Source organism: Coptis chinensis, chromosome 2 (assembly GCF_015680905.1).
Source record: "Coptis chinensis isolate HL-2020 chromosome 2, ASM1568090v1, whole genome shotgun sequence".
NCBI lineage: Eukaryota > Viridiplantae > Streptophyta > Magnoliopsida > Ranunculales > Ranunculaceae > Coptis > Coptis chinensis.
In genome coordinates, this window is record NC_141457.1 from 30,714,787 (window position 1) to 30,733,979 (window position 19,193).

The 19,193-nt window shown below is 36.2% G+C and overlaps 1 protein-coding gene across 1 annotated transcript; it reads left to right on the forward strand.

Annotated features, from left to right (window-relative positions):
• Nucleotides 1-559: 559 nt before the first annotated feature.
• Nucleotides 560-4,142, forward strand: LOC147515744 (uncharacterized). Its single transcript, XM_086593038.1, has 3 exons — nt 560-1,828; nt 2,502-2,917; nt 3,293-4,142. Exons 1-3 carry the CDS (start codon nt 560-562, stop codon nt 4,140-4,142), a joined length of 2,535 nt encoding a protein of 844 aa, XP_086449164.1.
• The last annotated feature ends 15,051 nt before the right edge of the window (nt 4,143-19,193 follow it).

Below are 19,193 nucleotides of genomic sequence, written 5' to 3' on the forward strand. Positions count from 1 at the left end.
CCCACACACGTCGCACGCAGGGGGGGGGGGGTTGTAAATCCACCCATTTGGGCTTCACGTGGGTGCGAGTACTTGGCTTGTTTTTGCAAAATCTCTTTTTGTTGGTTTCAAAAACAGTTGTTTCAAGAAAAACCAAATCACGCTTTTCTTGCCCTAGGATAGTGCGTGCGTGATTCTTGCCTTGCCTTCAGTTGCGTAGTTGCGACTTCAAGTTTCTATAAACCAAAACGTTTTCCCATTTTCAAAGGATGCAAAAAATAGATCTGATTTCTCTTCTCAAAGAAAAAACCATGTCTGGAGTATTGGGAGTTCCAGGGGATGTCATTTGCTAGTGACTTACCCTTCTACTGTTGTATCCTGGGAGGCGTGCGCTTGAGGCTGGCAGCTACGTTACCGGCAACGTTTTTCGTCTTAAGGAAATTGTGCAGAGCACAATCCTCAATGATAAGTTTTATTTGAATTATTATTACTTTTTTGCTTTACTAGTTAATACAATCTTAAGACGAAAAATGATTATCTAGTATTGTATTTGTGCTCGTTTGTTCTTTATACTGCTGAAATGGAGAAACCCAGTGGTAAGTCTGTCAAACCTGAGATTTTTTATGGCAGAAATTTCAAGCGATGGCAGATGAAAATGCGCTTTTATCTGACTACTCTGAAACTGGTTGAATGGATTTCGATTGAGAAACCCATTTCAAATGATGATGAAGAAGAACATGGTCGTTCTGGTGGTGTGGAAAGATGGGAAAAGAAGGATTATTTATGTCGAAATTACATACTTGACTGTCTTTCTCTTGAAATATATGATGTCTATGCTGTGTGTCCGACTGCTACAGAGTTATGGAATTTACTTGATAAAAGGTATGCTACTGAAGATGCAGGTTCAAAAAAATTTCTTGTAGGAAAGTTTATGGACTTCAAAATGGAAGATGGGAAATCTGTTATTTCTCAAGTGGAGGAGCTGCAAATCATTGTTCATGAGATTCTACAGGAAGGGTATAAAATCTGTAAAGGTTTCCAGGTTGCTGCTATCATTGAGAAACTCCCTTCTTCGTGGAAGGAGTACAAAAACAGTCTTAAACATAAGAAGAAAGAGATGACCTTAGAAGATCTGATCGTCAACCTTCAGATCGAGGAGGATAACAGGAAGGCTAAACTCAATGTGGAGACTTCAGAAATGAAAGCTAAGGCTAACCTGGTTGAAGGTAACGCTGCTAGTTCTTCTAAGTCTAAATCATCTAAATTCCAAGCCAAAAAGAAACCATATGTGAACAAGAATAAACAATCCCAACCTCACTTTAAAAAGAAACCTTATAATCCTGAAATTCATTGCTATGTGTGCGGATCACGAGGTCATATAGCCCCGGACTGTAAATTCAAAAAAGGTCCAAATGATGGGAAGAAAGATAAGGCACAAGCAAATATAGTTAAGGATGGCAACTTTTCTGCTGTGGTTACTGAGGTTAACTTGGTGAGTAACATGACTGATTGGTGGGTAGACACTAGGGCTACCAAACACATCTGTGGCACTAAAAGTGCATTTGCGTCCTTCACTCCTCTGGGAGAGGGAGAAAGTATGTTCATGGGTAACTCATCTGCTTCTAAAGTTGAAGGAAAAGGGACTGTTAATTTGAAGTTCACTTCTGGAAATGTTTTTAATTTGAAGGATGTTCTTTATGTTCCTGATATTAGGAAAAATCTGGTTTATGGTTCCCTTTTAAGTAAGAAGGGGTTCAAACTTGTCTTTGAGTCAGACAAATTTGTTCTGACTAAGGGGGGGACTTTTGTGGGTAAAGGTTATTTAGATAAAGGCTTGTTTAAGCTCAATGTAACTGATTTTGAATTTAATAAAGCATCTTCTTCTTCTTATATGGTTGAAAAGGTAGAAAGAAACACTGAGTTGTTGGCATTGATTCACACTGACTTATGTGATCTTAAAGGTTACATGACTAGAGGAGGTAATAAATATTTTGTTACATTCATTGATGATGCTTCACGTTTCTGCCATGTTTATCTTCTTAAGAGTAAGGATGATAGCTTAGCTAGATTTATTTCCTTTAAAACTGAAGTTGAGAACCAGTCAGACAAGAAAATAAAAATAGTTAGGTCTGATAGAGGAGATGAATATTCTGATCCTTTCAATAAATTTTGTGAAGATAATGGTATTGTATATGAGACCACTGCCCCTTATGCTCCCCAATCCAATGGGATAGCAGAGAGGAAAAAATAGGACTCTCAAAGATATGATCAATTCAATGATCAATAGCTCTGGGGCTTCTATGAACCTATGGGGGGAAGCTTTGCTAACGGCCTGTTATATTCTGAATAAGATACCTTTTAAAGACACAAATAAAACTCCATATGAGATGTGGAAAAATAGGACACTGTCTTATAAATACTTTAAAGTGTGGGGGTGTTTGGCTAAGGTGTCTATACTAACACCCAAGAGGACTAAACTTGGCCCTAAAACTGTAGATTGTGTCTTTATTGGGTATGCACAGAATAGCAGCGTGTACAGGTTTTTAGTTTCAAAATCTAAAAATAAATTTGTTGATGATAATACCATTATTGAGTCTAGGGATGCTGTCTTTTTTGAGGATAAATTTCCATTTATTGAGAGATTTGGAGGGACTCCGAGTTCTTCAAGACTTGCTCCTAGAGTTCGAGAAGATTCTTCTGCTGAAGATGAAATTGAACTCAGGAGGAGCAAGAGACCTAGGACTAACACCTCTTTTGGACCTGATTTCCTTACTTTCTTGGTAGAGGATGATCCTCAGACCTATTCAGAGGCCATGTCATCTTCTGATGCTATATTTTGGAGGGAGGCCATTCTAAGTGAATATGAGTCCATTATAACCAATAACACTTGGGAGCTGGTTGAGTTGCCCCCTGGTTGTAAAACTATTGGAAATAAATGGTTATTTAGAAAGAAACTTAAGGCAAATGGATCCATTGATAAATATAAAGCGAGATTAGTAGCAAAAGGCTATAAACAGAGAGAAGGGTTTGATTTCTTTGATACTTACTCTCCTGTGACAAGGATTACATCTATCAGAATGTTAATAGCTTTTGCTTCTACTCGTAATCTCGTAATTCACCAAATGGATGTTAAAACAGCATTTCTAAATGGGGAATTACAAGAGGAGATATATATGGATCAACCAGAAGGTTTTGTTTTAGAAGGCCTTGAGAGAAAAGTTTGTAGACTAAAGAAATCTCTTTATGGTCTCAAACAAGCTCCAAAACAATGGCATGAGAAATTTGATAGTGTGTTAATCTCTAATGGTTTTAGTATTAATAAGACAGATAAATGCATTTATTGTAAATTTGAGAAACTATCTGGTGTAATTATATGTTTATATGTGGATGACATGTTGATCATCGAAACCAGTTTAGAGACCGTCAATAAGACTAAATCTTTTTTGAGTAAGCATTTTGACATGAAAGATTTGGGTATTGCTGATGTTATTCTTGGCATTAAGATAGTGTATAATTCCAATGGAATTACTTTGACTCAATCTCATTATGTAGAGAAAATGCTTAAAAGATTTAATCAATTTGACTGTGTACCTGCTAAAACACCATATGATCCTAGTATACATTTGACAAAAAATATTGGATCAGGTGTATCTCCTTTAGAGTTTTCTAGGGTTATAGGCAATCTCATGTATCTTGTGAACTGCACTAGACCAGATATAGCTTACGCCGTAAGCAAACTTAGTAGATACACCATAAATCCTAGCAATGAGCATTGGGATGCTCTTATCAGAGTATTAAGATATTTGAAATATACTTCAAATTATGGTGTTCATTATGGCAGATATCCAACTGTGCTTGAGGGGTACAGTGATGCCAATTGGATTGCTGATTCTCAGGAATCTAAATCTACTAGTGGCTATGTGTTCACTGTGGCAGGGGGTGCAGTGTCTTGGAAATCATCTAAGCAAACTTGCATTGCCCGTTCCACTATGGAATCTGAGTTTATAGCTTTAGATAAAGCTAGTAAGGAAGCAGAGTGGATCAGGAATTTTTTGATGGATATCTTGCTTTGGCCTAAACCTGTTCCACCTGTCTCTATTCACTGTGATAGCCAAACTGCTATCTTGAGAGCCAAAAATACTTCCTATAATGGGAAATCTTGACATATTCGTCGAAGACATAACACTGTGCGACAGTTGTTAAAAGATGGGATCATAGCTATTGACTTTGTGAGGTCAAAAGAAAATTTAGCTGATCCTTTAACTAAAGGCTTGGCTAGAGAGCTGGTTTTTGGTACATCGAGGGGGATAGGGCAAAAGTCTATTAAAGACTAAACCTATTTATTTAAATCACCGATAACTGACACCCAACCTTTATGAATGGAGATCCCAGGATCAAGGTTCAATGGGGAAACAAGTTATCTGCGTGATTTGTGGAGGTACTACACCTAGAGTGAAAACTCTGTACCCATCCCTATGATGTAGTAGTACCTTTTGTATCTTTTCAAGGATGAGTGAATGCTCTTAATGCTTTCTATAGCTGGTTTTCCAGTGGGGTGTAATGATATAGTACACTCTTGATAGAGGCACCTATATGAGTGAGGAAGTAAAGCCGCTTCCTATGAGAGCTTATAGGCTTATTCTCTAGAACACTCATGAAACCTGGGAAGCTCATGGCTATACGAGCACAACTGAGGGAACTCTATGATGATTTTTGAAGTTATGTGTGTTACCTGTTGACTTGGATTACATATATGTTGAACAGTTCAAGACTAAGGTCACTGGTCAACTAGTAATCCCGACAGACAAACACTAAGCGAAGGTTCAAGTCGTATGACACCTTCAGCCGCCCATTCATAACTTCTTCATACTCCAGACATTCTTGTTTTTTCTTCTGTTTCTTTATAATTTCATTCATGTGGGGAATTGTTGGAATCTTGAATGAAACTGTGTCCTCATGGGTTTGAACCCATGACCTTATGTCTCTACTACTCTCTAATGTGGGGGGCTTTAGTCCCACATTAGTTACTAAACTTAAGTCACTTGAGTTTATATTGCTTTGTGTCCTTATGGAGGGATAGTGTAGAGAGATATAAGGAGGTGCTCGCGCGCACACAAGGCCACCTTGGTTTGGGGGCTCTCGGGAGGTGGGAGCTCCATAAAACCTTAGTGCGCATGTGCCCACACACATCGCGTCGCTAGGTAGGGTGCAAATCCACCCATTTGGGCTTCGCGTGGGTGTGAGTACTAGGCTTGTTTTTGCAAAATCTCTTTTTGTTGGTTTAAAAAACAGCTGTTTCAAGAAAAACCAAATAATGCTTTTCTTGCCCTAGGATAGTGCGTGCGTGATTCTTGCCTTGCCTTCAGTTGCACAGTTGCGACTTCAAGTTTCTATAAACCAAAATGTTTTCCCGTTTTCAAAGGATGCAAAAAATAGATCTGATTTCTCTTCTCAAAGAAAAAACCATGTCTGGAGTACTGAGAGTTCCAGGGGATGTCATTTGCTGGTGACTTACCCTTCCACTGTTGTATCCTAGGAGGCGTGCGCTTGAAGCTGGCAGCTACGTTACCGGCAACATTTTTCGTCTTAAGGAAAGTGTGCTGAGCACAATCCTCAGTGATAAGTTTTATTTGAATTCTTATTACTTTTTTGCTTTACTAGTTAATACAGGGGATACTTGACTGATCTTGCCTAAATGGTTTGACATTTAAAACAATTTCTCGAACAGTTTGAAGAAATAAGCAATTGTAACATAGATGGCATGTAATATGGTTCTCACATTACAAATAGTTCTACATATACCGCAAAAAGAAATATATAATACTTATATCATTCTCATAAAAAAAATCTCACACAATGACCAATTTTATAGAATTCACGCCTAAATAAAACATTTTGAAAAATACCTAAGAGAAAGGAAAACACAAATATCAACATGTAGAGATTCTAAATTAAAACATTTTATTACCTTTGATAACTTTTGGTTTTACGGTGGCAAGCAGATGGCGACGATTCATTGAATCCCATAGACTCTACCATATGAATCCCAGGTGATGCACATCATCTTTGAGTTACCCCAGTTCCATTTCTGAGTTGATGGCTATGACTACTGCTCCCAAAACCTGCCACATATATGCAGCACCACACTAAAAGTAGAATCTTGGTATCTCTGCAGCTCCTTTATCCTGTTCCTTGCCATCTCAAGCTCCTTTCTCGCTGCTGCTCCCTCTGGGATCTCTTCTTGAAGCTTCTTCCTCTCCGCTTGCAATGAATTAATGCTGATATTCAGCATGTTGATCTCAACTGTCTTGATCTGGAGTTGCCTTTGTAATTCCACAATGTCTGATTTCTACTCCTTCAGACCATAGTATTCGAGTAACTCACCTTCAAGTTTCACTTCCCTTTCTTCCAATTCTTTGACCAGGTACGTAAACGTTTAAGTTCATTTGCATTTTTTTCCATCTCAATTTCATAGATTCTATTTGTCTCAGCCTGGGCTTCGCTTCTCAAGTCAAACTTGTCATTTGGTAATGGAAATTGAATCTCACCAGAAAAGAAGTCTTCAAATTCAGATATAAGTTCTTCATCTTCAAGAGAAAGATTATTGCTCAAAGCCGGATTTATTATGCTGCTGATTCCTTTAACCTCTTCTTCCTCTTCCTTTTCCTCACTCCCCTGCAAAGGTAAAAAGTTTTTCAATTATAAATAAGAAATCACTTTACTCAAATAATTCAACTGCATGATACATGACCCTTTTCTGGATTAACATTATTATCTGTAAGCTGCCTGCAACTTACAAATTTCTTACTCAATAACAAAATGATGCAAAAGTTTCTTACTTGATCCACATATGCCTCCCATGCCATGTTTTGCCATTAAGGTATTTCTTGCTCAGCTCTTCAATTAAAAAGAACCTTAGTTACCTACAAAACATTGTAACAACATATGTTTATATGATACACAGTATCAAATTTCAGTATTTTTGAGAGACTTGAATGAATGATGATGCAAGTAAAAGTAATTGATCCAAGTGAAACTGAACTAAGGTTATAACGTAGTTTAATGAGTCGCTAAACTCTTCCATTAAGGGCATTTTAAAGGGCACTAAATCAGAAAATTAGGCGAGGGCTAAAAGTGTTATTCATCACAATTATGAATTATCAAATATTGAAGTTTAAAATTTTCCATATACAAAAATACTCAGTTACCAATCATTCCTATTGTTTTAGGACGTACAATTCAAGTTCCGTTGTTGTGAGGTTCGAATAAAAAGAAGAAGAAAAAAAGACCAAGTAAAAAATACTAACTTTTCCTGTAACCCAACCCTTTATAAGGTATGAATAAATTTCAACTTGAACACCTACTGCTATGTAATAAATATATAAATATGTCAATATTAATTGAACCAACTTGAAATCATAAGAAGATATAAAAGGATAAAAGGGTTATTCAATCACAAACTATACCTCAAATGACATTGCAATTAGCTAACTTTTGCACATAACATCTGATGGATTAAACAACATTATATACCTTGTAGTAGCAGGTTAGAAAGGTTTCGATGCATGTACACATGCAAAAGTATTTTTAAAGACAATTGGTCATAGTATTTAATAAAGACAAAATTATCAAGATAAAACTTTGTTCATCTTGTTTCTGAAAAATGTTTGTATACTCCTGATCCAATATGATTTAACGTGCCCAAGAAAAACAACAAAAAATCATTGAATTGAAAATGATGTGCAATTGATGAATTCAGAAATTGAATTCAATCAAAGATTTAAAATGATAATAATCTATTATATTTGAAATTCAAAAAGTGGGAAGCGCAAAGAAGAGTGTACCTGATCGGTATCGATGATTGAAATCATATCATACTGATAGTCGAAATTTAATTGAGAACCTATAACTGTGATTCATAATTATTACCATCATACCCTAAATGAAAAATACACGTACATATCGAAACAAAAGGTAGAAGCGATAAAGAGAGAGAACCTCGCAGTAGCAGGTTAGGACGTTTTGACTTTGATCATATGCAGTGTTCCAATTAAGCTCACATACAAAAAAAATCGATGTGAACTTCAAATGCTTGAATTCAAAGTAATGCTTACTGTGATCAAATCCTATTGCTGACATTACATAGATTATTATGTACTTCATACCAATACACTTATATACAGTTAATTAAAATACTGCCCAATTCTACACAAAACACGTACTCCAGTCAAAAAGACAACAGTCCATTCAATCAATTTTTTTTTACTGTACAACTCAATCTCATACCAAAAATATCAATATTTTTCGAAGTTCTAACTTCCTATAATAACAGCTTTGATATATAATTTAAAGAGTCACAAAGGATAAACACTTTTCAAGGAGTAACATATCTACTCCAGTACCAATAACTAATAAACACCCTAGAACTTAATACCATTATCTACAACAAATCATACAAAAGTCCAATTTAAGCTTTCCTATAATAACAACTTCAAAATCAAAGTAACAATATCACATGCCCAATCAACTTTAAAATCTAAAAACACTTCCAAAGCTCATAATACATCTAGATTTAATACGGGTCTCCTCATTTCTATCCAAATGTAGCTAACAACTCAAACCCACAACAAAAAGCAATCACTTTTATCCTAATATTCAAATATTTAAACACCAAGAGAAAGAAAGAGAGTTATTATACCTTGATGCATAAGCATTTGAACCTAATCCTCATACATTGATTTTAAAGGAAGCAATTCATTAAAAGCATTTGATTTTGCAAAGAAAGAAATGGGTAGTACCTTTTATGGAAGAAAAGAGCATCAGCGAATACACATTAGACAGATTCACTTGAAAATTGTTTGAAATATCTACTATCCTTGAAAAGTGCCTAATTTTATCAGAAGTTTTAGAGGACCTGGGTTCTACAAAATTCCAAGAACGTAATTCTCACTTCTTTGCCACCTAGCTACTCGCTACATATGAGAATATGACTATATGAGCAGCAGCTTTGAAATGGTAACTACTAAAATTCACTCCCTGAAGCTGCAACCAATAGAGAAAAGAATGATCCATGCCAATTCTCTCTGACCACTTCCTTCAAATATATCACGTGCTCAACACAGGTGCCACAAACCACCAATTCCTTCCAAACTCCCTTTCTTTCCCTCTACTCCAACCACCCAGCAATTTCCTTCACTGAAATTCAAAAAATCAGCACACCCCACCATCAGCATGGCATCATCCGACAGTCCACAATCAATTTCAATTACCAAAACTTGGACCCAACTCAACAACGAATCTGATTTCACATCTCTACTTTCATCCGACGGCTATATTTCCATCTGCGGCTTCGGTTCTCTTTTATCAGGTACACTTTCTTAAGTCTTAACATACACATTTCTATAATCCACTAATCCCACGTCTCAATTCACTATCTTACTTCCAAATTCAGAAAAAAGCGCGAGGAGTACATTTCTTGAACTCATTGACTTCCGAATGGCGAAACTCAATGGCTTCCATCGTGTTTTCGCTCATGTTGCGCCAATTTTCTTCCAACGTGGAATTGCCAATGCTGAAACTCAGGTCACACATACATAACAGAAACTAATTTCAAACTAATCCTCATTTTTTTCTTCTTTTTAAGGATAACTTTGTGAATTGGGAAACACATACATAACGAATTTCTGTCACACATGCATCAGACAGAAACCAATTCCAATTCAATAACGCCCACATAAAAAAATTCACATCAGCATAACATAGCTTTGTTTACATGAAAAGAATTGAAAATGATAAAAGTCATAAAGTAAGGTTTTGATGAACTTAAAACAAATAAAAGTAATTTAGTTGGAAAATATACCTTCTGATATGCAGGGCTTCAAGGAGAAATCATTTAGAATAAGGGCGAGAGATAGAGGCGACCAAAAGGAGAAGCTTGTTTGGTGTTTAAACTATAATCTTTCATTAGATTAGAATTAGATTAGAATGTGGGGTTTTCTTTTCTTTGTGCAAGTCTGCTGAATCATACCTTCAACAACAATATTTCTTTATTAATACTAAAACAAAGTAAGATGATTAAAAAAAAGATTCTAATGTATGTACCAATCGAGAACGTCTAGAATTTTGGGTTTCCCATCTGACGTGAGTTTTAAACCATCTGCAGCTGGATCGACGCCCGAATCGAAAACCGCAATGATGACAACACAACCATCGATTTCTTCTTTATAGTATTAATCAAGTTTTTCCATTGTAGTCTATGTGATTCTGGGACTCATTGGTGTGGTAATAGATGCAACCTGCATAAGCTTTATTAATACTAAAACAAAGTAAGATGATTAAAAAAAAAGATTCTAATGTATGTACCAATGGAGAACGTAAAACTGCCAAAGGCTTGGAGTATCTTTTAAATCTAACTACTTGAGGAAACCATAACTATTTGTCTTCTTTCACACAATTTGTTTGAAAGAACATGACATTGGAAAATTCAAGGATACACAAAAAGTACAACAGAAACACTCTTCACTTTTACCTCCTTCCTTTAGATTTGGAATCAAAATGATGTTTCTTCAACTTCTTTTTACGAATTACAGCAGTTTGGCTTCCACCCTCACCCATGAGTGCAAGTAGCTTTTGACCTTCTTTATTAGTTTTTGCTGTGGTGGTTATGCAAACATACATCCCCCTTGGTTTACCAAGGGCATGATAACGGATCTCCGTATGCTATAATTTCCATGCCCATCAAAACTGTTCGGGCAGACACCCTGAAAATCCCTTGGCTTCAACAAAAATGAAATTCGGTACAGAGGGATTTGAGAGGTGTTGCCAGAGAACAACATCTTCTTCTATAATTTTGATATCACTCTATCATCCTAAACAATTTCTTAGTTTAATTTTGGAAAAAGAGAAGAATAAGAGAGAGGGTTTGAAGAGATGTTTTTTTTTGTAGAGTTGGGAGTGTTTTGTAGAATTGAAAAGAGAATATGGAAAGAGGTTTTTATCTATTTTGGGTTACCCCCGAACAATTGAAATCAGCAAAAAAGGGCGTAGAATTCCTTTTTTTATGAAAAATCTGATGTGTCAGTCTCAGAGAAAAAAAGGGGACTGACGTGGGTCACTGGGAGCATTTTCCACTACTCAGTATTAATGGTTTTTGATATGAAGCAGGCTCTCCATATACAAGAGTAAAATACCAATCACCATCATAACCAAAATTGGTAACTTTACTTGTGATATGATTTTGAGTTGCACCAAACACTTACAATTGTAACTATGGTGCTAAGCTAGGAACGAAGATATTGATTCCTTATATATAATAAGTAGTCTCATTGTCACCACAACGCAATGACCTATTTTCTCCAGAGACTTGCTTTTGACTTTCACCAAAAACAGTTGAGTCAAAACTTTACCAAAAAATATAAGAATAATGCTCGAGTCGAAGTGCTTGATTAGTAAGTAAATTTGTGTCTCGTTTATTAGTCTCATGAACCCAACTTACGAATTTGGTAAAATTCATAAGCAAAGCCTTGTCATTTGTTTTTCTTACTTAAATTTCTTTGCACAAACCATACCACAAAGCGCGTTATGCTATGCAACTTTTGTAGTAGTATCCCAAGCAACAACATCTATTGATGCCTATAGCATATAAAACTTTTTTGTTTAGCCAGGCTATATTATATTTATCAGTGAAAAATATCTAGAGAGTTATAATAAAGTGTAATAATGAACAACGGTATCACATAAACTTTTTAAGTTTCACTATTGAAAGACGACCACACAAAACTATCACTTTTTTTTTTTGAAAAAATTATGGGTTTGGGCATACCCTAACATGTATTCATCTACTAATAAGATTACTGTTTCGGCAGTAAACTGCTTCAACACAACGAGAGCAATGGTAAATAACACACTAAGAAACAGAGGAATTTGATGTTGGGGGAGATGAAACTGAACCAAATAAAGGCTGCCTACGTACCCAAGATCTATTCTCTAGGGATCAAGTTTCCACATAGTTCCTTATGAAAAATAATGTGGTATTTATATAGGTAGAGTAGAGAGTCCTTGTAGCTCAAGTAATCTTGTTGCTTGAGTAATTGTGATAGAATATAACTGTCAACTGATAATTATCTCTTTGATAAGAAATTAATATGGACATAAATCAATGTACATTAGTGGCAAGTCATGTGGCTAAGGTTCAGCCTTAGACACATGCGTTAATGGGCCTGTACATTGATCCATGATATTGCAAATTAGGCTTTGGCCCTGTCGATTAAATGAATAAAATAGAGACTCCTACTAATGGACGTTTGCCACGTAGGTGGGGGTCGAAACACCGCCCCCTCTTTGGCATGCGAACGAAGTTCACATGGCAAAGAAGAGAAGAAAAATCAAGGAAAACTGGGAATAAGAAAAAAGTAAGCGGAATGTATAACAAAGTGTCGTGCGAAAAGAAATAATTGGAAAATTGACTGTCGAAAAAAAATTGCAAATTATCGGGAACGAAAGAATGTCAAACTAACGTATACGGGACGCAATATAGTTAAATAAAAGATGGCCGAAAATGCACAGAAAAAAATAAAATATGCACAGAAATAAAATTGCAAAAAAAAATTTAGATTAAAAACTGTCTTTGATCAACGTCCGCGAAATAATACGAAATTTGAATTCGACGATGCATGCCAACGGAATAGCGATACTTGGATTATTCCGTTGAAAATTAAACGTAGGGGCAGTCTAGTAATAATAGTAATCAAAGGAAGTTAGCTACTAATCGGACTCTAAGTGTTCGGATGAGATAAGAATTGAGAGTAGAGATAAAGTTGGAGTTGGAGAAGAATCCCACCAGTACTTAAGTCCGTTTGGATAATAGAATTAGATAACACATACCACTGAGTCTCCCACCGTAGTCATGGATGAGTACAGTGCTTGTCTATTTATACGATTTTAAAACTGATAGTCACCCACTTCGTCTCTGTATAATTTTTCATCGTATATTGAAGATTGCGTGAAAATTGCCTCTGTTTGAATTTGAGACCAAACTATAAAAGTCTCGCACAACGAATGAGATAAGATAATAAGTCATGTATCTCGTCTCGATCTTCGTATATAGGAAGTTGAAACACATATGCTGAGTCATGATTTGGAGTACATGATAAAAGTGGTTTTACGTAAATCTAACTATCTATGCGTAAACACAAATAATCAATTTACGTAAATACGTGTTTATATCAATATTCCTACTCTCAAGAACGAAGTAATATAAGAGTGTCAGGATTCGTTCCACTCTTAAACTGTCTAGACTTAAATCGAATTCAACTAATCAAACCCAAAAGGAACAATGGTGAGAGTAATGTGTGATGTGAAATTTCTAATATCATTATACTATCATTTCCCAAGCAAATCAAACAAGACATGGTATAAAGGGTTGAACTTTGCTTGTTCGAATTTAAAAGGAAACTACTCATGTAAGAATTTATTTAAACTAATAGTGACAAATACTAAATCAATGAATTGGAATAGATGTTTAATGAAAAATGAAGCTAGATTATAAAAAACAACTAACTTATTTAATCTAATGAAAAGTAACAATGATTCAATAATCTATATTAAAACAAGGTATGAAAACTAATTAATTAATGGGATAAAACTCAAAACTAGATCTAGATCTATCTTTTTCTAACCCTAAACTCCATTAACATTAGCTTCCTAACCTAATTTATTTTCTAACCTAACTATCTACCATTAACAAAGAGCTAAGCTTTGGTTTTTATATGTTCAGATCCAAAAATCGTGCATGGGCTTGGATCCATGTTTCGGGCCAGAGAATCAGGCCCAAAACCCAATACTTTCAGTCCAAAAAGGCCTCTTCAGTTGTAGTTGACTTCGACAGACTTTTTCGTTTACTTCTGCTCCTCTGATTGGGTCAAGGCTTAGACCATTGGAAAGCTCTTTCCGAGCCGGTCGTTTTGACATAAGGTAGGCCCAATTCCGAGGTCTTAGTCCAAAGATATGGTCTTCGGAAGTTCTATTGACTTTGTACACTGTTTCTGCCCGCGTGGACTTTGACTTTTCATCTTTTGACTGGGCTTTACAGAGGCTTTCTCTTCTTGAAAATTGGACTTTAATCACAGAACTCCTTAGCAACCGACCTTTGCTCCTTTATCTCGCTAAAGTGGCACATTTCTGCACATAATGGACTTTGAAGCCTGAAATGCATAAAAACACGTAATCAGTATTAACTCTTACTTATTATTCACATAATTGGTCTAAAAGTACAATTGTTAAGGGGTTAAAACTACAGTTTTGGGCTCTTATCAAACCACCCCCAAACAGCATTTTGTTTGTCCTCAAGCAAATATGAGAAATTAGAATAAGTGACCAAAAATGGAGTTCTAACTACTCTCGTTTACTTGAGTGCGATTGCATTGACCATATGCAACAAGGCCTTAAACCACTAGGAATTCCCTAGTGGGCCGAAGTTATAGCCTCGTGAGAGTTTTCTAGTGAAGGTACTTTCATAAAACTTCATCTATACTACAACGACTAAGAAATAAAATTATTGTTTCCTTATTTATGTCCCAATTATCTATACATCTCACTAACGATGAATATAGAATAATCATGTCGAAACCTAAGCTAATATATGCATAATAATCAATCATCTACGAATAAACATATATACATGAGTAATGCTATGAAATGCTTAGCAGGTCCGTTTCTGAAAACTCGGAATAAGCGTCCTTAAGTAGGTCCTCACATAAAAGTCAAGACAAAAATCACTCTAATTTTTCTGCTCAAGTTTCGCTACTCAAGTGCGCAGTGGGCACACTTTACCTTACAATCTCAATGACACACAAGGAAGCTGGAGTCGATCAAACACATCTGCCACTTACTATCACACTAACCTATTCCTAATTAAGCTAGAGGTCTTTATTAGGTGTCATGGGGATTAGGAGATGGTTTAAGAAGGAAAGGAAATGGATATTCAAAGGAGAAGTCTGAGATAATAGAGTCTTCATATTATGTAACTTAGAGAAAATCTTGTTATTTTTTTTTCTTCTATACTTTGTTTCCATCCTTAGCCATATTTTTCTTTTTTCTTTTCTTTGGCTTTTAACTCCCTTTTATTCTATTTTGGAGTTTTTATTTATTTCTATTTTTTTTTTTTCCTTGGATGGAAACTTCTTTTTTTTTAAAGAACTAACTAATTTTTGTTTACACGTGTTTTTCTCTTCTTCTTTCTTCACTCATTCTATTCTCGGACTTATTCTAGATTGGGTAAGTTGAATTTTTTATTTTGTTTTGTTTTTGTAACGAGGGTAAAGGAATTGTGGTTTATGGAAGGCTAAAGAAAGGCTTAGAGGGGCTTAATTAGCGGAAAATAATTCATAGGTTTGAATTTCGGCTATATCGATCCAAAGAGGGCCTAAATTCTCGCTTAGGATATGACATAGTGATCAAGCAAGTGGACTTGTGATTTCTCTATCCGGATTTTACTTCTCCCTTGTGTCATTTCTCAAATGTTTCGCTCATATAAGGCTTTAGGCTATATTCTCACAGGATTTGTAAAATAAGTACTCTAGCCTAAATTTCAGAAACTTACTGCTAACAATCATAGATACTCATATAATATATTTATAGATAGATGCAAAGATTATTACCTATATATTAACCTAAGTTTCTAACAATTATTCTGATGCAAAAGCTATGTGAGACTTCTAGATTGTTAAGAGCATAGAGAAAGAAAACAATACCAATATTCATAAGTGTATAGCATAAACTTATTTATTTATATTTTTGAAATTTTTAACTTGAAAACAAATGCATATTATACATATCTATATCTTAACAAATGCCTTAATTACACGTGTTTCTATGCCCCCAAACAAGAAGCATGCTTTGTCCTCAAAGTATTTAAATAAAGAGGGTACAAAAATACCATGGAAATGCGTGAAATTCTGGAACATCTGCAAAACAAGGTTAGAACATACTAATATAGGAAATAAAAAAACTAACGCAACTCTATAAGAGTTCCATCCATTATGGGGTTAACAAGAAATAAATTGCTTGGGACATAAGCAGACACTAACTGAAACTAAAAACTTACCTCCACTCCAGCGTTTACTCGTCATCCTCCTCTTCTATAAAGAAGTGAGGTTCCTTCGCGTCCTGCCATGCCATTATAATTTGCCAAGCTTGCCGCCATTTATCATCTACGGATGCTAACCTGTTAAGCGCCACTTGGTCGGATGGGGTGTAAGGTGCAACCTGATGAGGTTGTATCCTCCACCTTTGCCAAGTCATTGCATGGAAAGATCGAATAATAGAATTGGTGGGTCTCACAATGTCGACCCCAACCCAATCCGTGAAACGGGCACAAAAAATTGGGAAGAAACATAGCATAATACGGCAAACTAAAACAGGCATAAGAAGATACTTATGCCTCATGCTATGGGCTCGTGCTAAACTAGACATCAAGGTTCTGGGAAGGTCATGACACATACGTCTCGTGGCTAAAGCAAGGAAGACGCTGCAAGTGGCATCATTCACAGAAGAAAAAAACGCCATTCCCCTAAAATGTTTAGTATGATCCAAAACATAACAGTTCCTATGTTCATGGACAGGCTACCAAGGGCGACGTTATATTCCCCTTGGTCCTCGATACGGAAAATGCCTGCCCCATAAGCTTCATGCAAAAAGTCATAAGTGTAGACATGCATATTATCTACCCCATAACATCATGGGTCTTGTATTTCAGCGGGCATGGCAAGTCCAAGAACAAATGCTAGCAAGAACCATAAGCGGTTCCCAGCCTACGTGTGTGATCACCTCGCGAAACCAAGCACCATAAGTAGTGCTTTGAAACAAATCTTCGAAAGACTATTTCAGTATTATTGTAGGAGATGTCATCTCAACACTACGCTCTGGAACAGCTGCAAATCACCCGAGAATAACCCGCAAAAAACTGGAATTTTCCGTGTTCACAGAAGGCAGGGCGCGGGTGCGCTCCACTTAGGCGCGGGTCGTGCTCTGAGGTTTTTGGAGTTACAGTGTTTGGGCGCGAGTCGCGCTCAAATTGGGGGCGGGTGCACTCAGTGTAAAATTTCAGAAAATGGCTAGGGCGCAGGTGCGCTCCGAGGTGCTGATTTGTGAAAATGGTGAAGAACAACGGGAAACGTGGGAGTGAAAGGTGAGAGATGGAAGTTAGGTGTAGTGTGGGTTGTGAGTGTAGAATGAATGAAGTTTTTATAGGTTTTGAATTGTTAAAACGAATCGGTAGGTTGCCAAAAAGCTTTAAGGCAATTTCCGGAAACAATAAAATTTCGAACCAAAAACGGAAACAACTCATATTCTTGATTCTATAACAACCCTAATATCTTTTATAATTGGATTTAGACTAGTAACTTCTAAACTCTCTTAGATTTCATCCTACCACCACATCTAATCATAGGTATACCAATTATGACAATATTCTCAACCTTCACTCCAAAACAAACTCTAAAATGGAGAATCTTCTACAAATCATGATAGAATAAATAATACCACCCCCAAACAATTCGAAGGTGGGATTAACAATAAAATCCATGCACAATTTGAAAAGAACAACATTATATTAAAATTGAAATTCAAACAACATTTAACTACCAAATTCAAAGTTAACTACGGAATTTAACAACGTAACATCCTATCTACTAAAAATAATAAAAAACAACATCAAAACAACAAACAAAGAGAAATCTAGCTACTCTTAAAGGGAGCAAGGTGGGGATAAAAATAAGAAGTTTAGTGATCAAGCATGGAAAAACCAAACACCCCACCCCCAAACAAATTTTTGAAAACAGGTTTGTAAAAATTTGTTTTAAAACGTGGGTCTTTTAAAGTCAGATTCCCTAGACTTAAAGTGATATATATATGTATTTACATGCAGTTTCTCATATATCAATAATCTAAACAATTGTGGATCTTTCCATAAATAGTTAACATGGAATGCACCACCAAACAGAATCAAGCACCAAGATTTCCTATGACGTAGCTTAGTGGAATGAGAGCAAAGCCTTATAGATCTAAAACCTAATCGAGTATACAGTTTCTTCTTTGTCCTCCTACGAAGGGGATGCCAATTAAATGAACGTGAGAAAATTGATGGTTGTGGAAGATACGTGGGATGTGGATAATTTTGAGAAGGAAAAAATGGAAAAAATGTCAGGTGGCTTGTCCTTGGGTGTTACTTCTTCACCAGTTGGTTTTAGATAGTTATGAAGCATAGGAGAAACGCCAAGGTCAAGTACAAACTCAATGGTTCTTTGAAAAGGTAGAGGGCGAGGAACATTAAGTGATGGAAGGTGAATGAGTGACATGAGGATGTGGGGTGGGTGAATGGTGTTCAACTAGTGTTCTTAGGTCTATATCATCGAGGCCTTGAGATATGCAAGACATTCCTCAATAGGTGGGTAAGAAGAATCAATCGGGATAGAGGGCTTAAAAATTCTTCTTCCGTCATGGCGTCAAGAGATGAATGGATGTCGATGGGAGAGAACTTCATGGAGGCGGCAAAAGAAGGGTTGCAAAAGATTCGAAAGAAATCCTCCTTGATGTTATCTACGTCTAGGGAGTAGAAATTGTGATCCTTGTCTTCTTTCATAAGAGGGGTATCTACTAGTGTGAGGACTAAAGTGTCAGCCGCACTAATGTGAGGTACAAAACTCTCAATGGACTTCACTTCCCCTTCTACAGGCAAACCTAGTTGTCCCTGTTTTTGTCTAAATATGTTAACTTCTATAGAAAGATTTTCAAAAGAAAGAGTCATTGAGCCATCCCGACAATTGATTTGGGCATTGGCGGTTGCCAAGAAAGGACGCCCTAAGATGATGGGAATGGAATCATGAGCAACTTCTGTGTCAAGAATAACAAAGTCGGCTAGATAGTAAAAATCCTGAACTTTAACGAGAATATTTTCAACTACACCCTTGGGATACTTAATAGAACGATCGGCTAACTGCAAAGTTATTTTGGTTGGTTGAAGTTTTGTTAGACCTAGTTGTTTATATAAATAAAAAGGGAGTAAGTTAACACTTTCGCCCCAGTCTAATAAAGCAGGTTGTTATGAAGGTATCACCTAAGGTGCATTGTCTGATAGGGCGACCGGGTCCTTGTACTTAACAATTCCGTTATGTTCAGATAAAGAGGATATTGTTCATTAAGAATGCTTCGTGGGGTAT

Excerpts from the sequence above, each read along its gene's own strand:
- LOC147515744 (XM_086593038.1), top strand. The coding sequence starts at position 560 with ATGGAGAAACCCAGTGGTAAGTCTGTCAAACCTGAGATTTTTTATGGC. Across the intron at positions 1,829-2,501 it reads AAGGCTTGTTTAAGCTCAAT|AATAGCAGCGTGTACAGGTT; the intron begins GTAACTGATTTT and ends GGGTATGCACAG. Across the intron at positions 2,918-3,292 it reads AAAACTATTGGAAATAAATG|TATTAATAAGACAGATAAAT; the intron begins GTTATTTAGAAA and ends TAATGGTTTTAG.